Here is a 3168-nt window from a genome sequence, read left to right as displayed (position 1 = left end):
CTGCTGTGCTGTGGGAGAGCAGGGGACTGAACGGAGGCAGGCATCTGCCCCCAGGGCAGCGGCTTAGGCCCTGGTGCCACTGGCAGGCCTGGGCTCCTGTGTTTTTCTGCTGTGGGATGAGCCCAGGACAGGGCTGCAGGGCTCTGCTCCATCCCTCTAGCTGCAGACAACCCCATCCCATCCCCACAGAGAGCCCTGCAGAGCCTCCTCCCACCACCCAGGCAGGAGCTGCCTGGGTGCCCCCAGCAGCAGCAGACCTGGGTATGAGCTGCAGAGTGGGCCAGGGCTCTGCCCTTGCTTCTTGTCAGCACAAGGCTCAATCTTGTCCTGTTTGGTCGGAGAATTCCCCCTTGCCCTCCTCCCTGAAGGGTGCCATGCTCCCCGGTGCCGCCGATGGCTGTGGCATCTCTGCTCTCCCCAGGCTCAGCCAGGTTTGCATCCCTGCGGCTGGTGGGTGGAGGGAGCCGGTGCGACGGGCGAGTGGAGATCTTCCAGCGTGGGACGTGGGGCAGAGTCCTGGATGACCAGTGGGACGTGCGGGAGGCCAACGTGGTGTGCCGGCAGCTGCAGTGTGGACAGGCGGAGACAGCCTACAACCCCCCAAAGCCTGAGCGAGGGACGGGCCCCGTAGGGCTGCGAGGGGTCCGGTGCGCAGGGCATGAGACCAACCTGACCCAATGCAACACCTCCCTGCCCGAGAGTGCACTGGCGGCAGGGGTTGTGGAGGATGTGAGAGTCATTTGCTGGGGTGAGCGGCACTGCACAGGCCCCCCAGATGATGGGGTGGGTGGGCAGCCAGCCCCTGACAGCAATGGGGGTTTCTCCCCACTGCAGGGAGCCAGCAGGTGCGGCTGGTGAATGGGGCTGGGCGCTGTGCTGGGAGAGTGGAGATCTACTACCAGGGCAGCTGGGGGACCATCTGCAACGATGGCTGGGACCTGTCTGATGCTGCCGTCGTTTGCCACCAGCTGGGCTGTGGAGGGGCAGTGGAGGCGGTTGGCTCCGCTCGGTTCGGGGAAGGCTCCGGGCAGATCTGGCTGGATGGCATGAACTGCTCCGGAGATGAAGCTGCTCTCTGGGACTGCCCTGCCAGGCCCTGGGGTCAGCATGACTGTGGGCACAAAGAGGATGCAGGAGTCATCTGCTCAGGTCTGTGGTGGGACCTTGGTTCCTGGGGAGGCCGGGACGTGGGGAGAGCTGGGCATGTCCAAGGCTGTCCCTGGCTGCCTCTGAACTCCTGCCTGAGCCCATGCTGCAGACACCCATGCACGGGCACCCTCAGTCCCACTGGGGGACACTGGTGAGCTCAGCTGTTCCCCAGTGTTAGCAGGAAGGGCAGGGATGTCAGTGCATCAGGGACTTCTCTCTGCCCCTGGGTGCAAGACGGATGTGCTGGCCATGCCCCTGCCTGGCTGAGGGCACGGGGTGTGCAGAGGCGTCCCCTCTCCCACAGCCCCAGACCAGCCTGTTCCCCTTGGTGCCTTTCCTTCCAGAGTTCATGGCCCTGAGGCTGGAGAACAGCGATGGCTGCTCCGGGCGCCTGCAGGTTTTCTACAACGGGACGTGGGGGAGCATTTGCTCCAACTCGATGACTCTCGACACGGTGTCGCTGGCATGCAAGGAGCTGGGCTGCGGGGATGGAGGATCCCTGGAAACACGGCTGCCCTATGGCAGGCTGTCTGGCCCTGCGTGGCTGGATAACGTGCAGTGTGGGGAGAAAACCAGCTCCTTCTGGCAGTGTCCCTCCACTCCCTGGGACACGCAGTCATGTGAAGACCTGCGAGATGAGATCCACATCACCTGCAACGGTAACTCTGAGCCACTCGGGCACCAGTGTCACCCCAGCTCCTGCTCCCCACTGGGCACAGCCAAAGGCAGAGAAAGAGTTTGGAGGGGCATTTCTTTCCATGTCAGACCCTACTCCTGCCAGTGGCACAAATGTGACCCCAGCCACACATGTCCAGCAGCAGTTGCCACCCAGGTTGCCAGAAGCGCCTGGGGAAGGCAGAGGCATCTCCAGGTGAGGTCTCAGAAGAGATCAGACAGGGTTCAGAAGAGCCTCCCCTCCATAGACAACACGACTGCTGCTCTGTGAACCAGGGACCTTTAGGGGCTGAGCAATCAGGGTCCCCCTAGACCTGCGCATGTCCCCTGACTGACTGGGGTTCAGATGCTGCCATGACCAAGATGGCACAGGGAGGCACAAGTAGAGCTCAGCCTTGCTGTGTTCTGCATGATCCCCTGAACCAGCCCCCTTCACTACAGGGTTTCTTTCTTCAGAGCGACACCCAGGAATGTCCCTGGCCCCGTTGGCCCCGTGCCCCAACTCCACGAGCTGCACAGGTATTGAGCTGCTCCTCTGTTGTACCCTTTTTGTCTGGCAGAGCTCTGCCTGCTGTCTGGGTGCCATGGGAGGTCTTTGCCTTCTCCAGACAGGGAGAAGATTCGTGCCGTGGGAGGCGAGGACGGGTGCTCGGGCAGAGTGGAGGTCTGGCACCGCGGCTCCTGGGGGACGGTGTGCGACAACTCCTGGGACATGCAGGATGCCGAGGTGGTGTGCAGGCAGCTGGGCTGTGGCCCTGCGGTGTCTGCCCTGAATGAGTCTGCATTTGGGATGGGGCAAGGCCCCATCTGGCTGGAGCAGGTGGAGTGCCGGGGGACAGAGCTGTCCCTGCAGGACTGCTGGGCCCGTCCCGGGGATGGCGGTGCTTGCCGGCATAAGGAAGACGCTGCTGTGTGCTGCTCAGGTGAGTGGCAGGGCTGGGACCTCTTGTTCAGGTGTTGGCAGGGAGCTAGAGAAGGCCTTTCGTCCACTTGGTCCTGGCATGGGCCCTGACCTCCCAGCAGTGAGACCATTCCTGCAGAGTGCAGGAGCCTGGTGCCAGGTGGGCAGCAGCCTCAGTGGAGCTGGGTGTCCTCAGGCCACTGCCTGTGGGGCCCTGCAGCCCCAGGGCTGTCCCCTGGGCTGCCTGTGCCATCCTGCCTGCCGCCCAGAGCAGAGGCCGTGGGCCCTGTCCCGGCCTCCCTTTCTAGCACTACTGGAGGGGCAGTTTGGGTGGGATGTGTCAGGGACATCTCCAGACACACACAGGGCGTGTTGGGAAGGAGGCTCCCCAGTACCCGCACACCCGTCCTCTCAGCCCAGCTCTCCTTTTCCTCCTCTGCAGC

General features: G+C 63.5%; 1 protein-coding gene across 1 annotated transcript; it reads left to right on the top strand.

The window, feature by feature from the left end:
- Positions 1-393: 393 nt before the first annotated feature.
- Positions 394-2159, top strand: LOC309603854 (scavenger receptor cysteine-rich domain-containing protein DMBT1-like; the record flags this gene model as incomplete). The annotated part of the gene is made up of 3 exons (XM_082338748.1): positions 394-748; positions 835-1149; positions 2137-2159. 3 exons carry the CDS (start codon positions 394-396, stop codon positions 2157-2159), a joined length of 693 nt encoding a protein of 230 aa, XP_082194874.1.
- Between the last annotated feature and the right edge of the window lie 1009 nt (positions 2160-3168).

This window comes from Platalea leucorodia (assembly GCF_965183815.1).
Source record: "Platalea leucorodia genome assembly, contig: HAP1_HAP1_SCAFFOLD_221, whole genome shotgun sequence".
Classification (NCBI taxonomy): domain Eukaryota; kingdom Metazoa; phylum Chordata; class Aves; order Pelecaniformes; family Threskiornithidae; genus Platalea; species Platalea leucorodia.
Note: the sequence above shows the minus strand (reverse complement) of the source record. Positions and strands in the feature narration are given on the sequence as shown.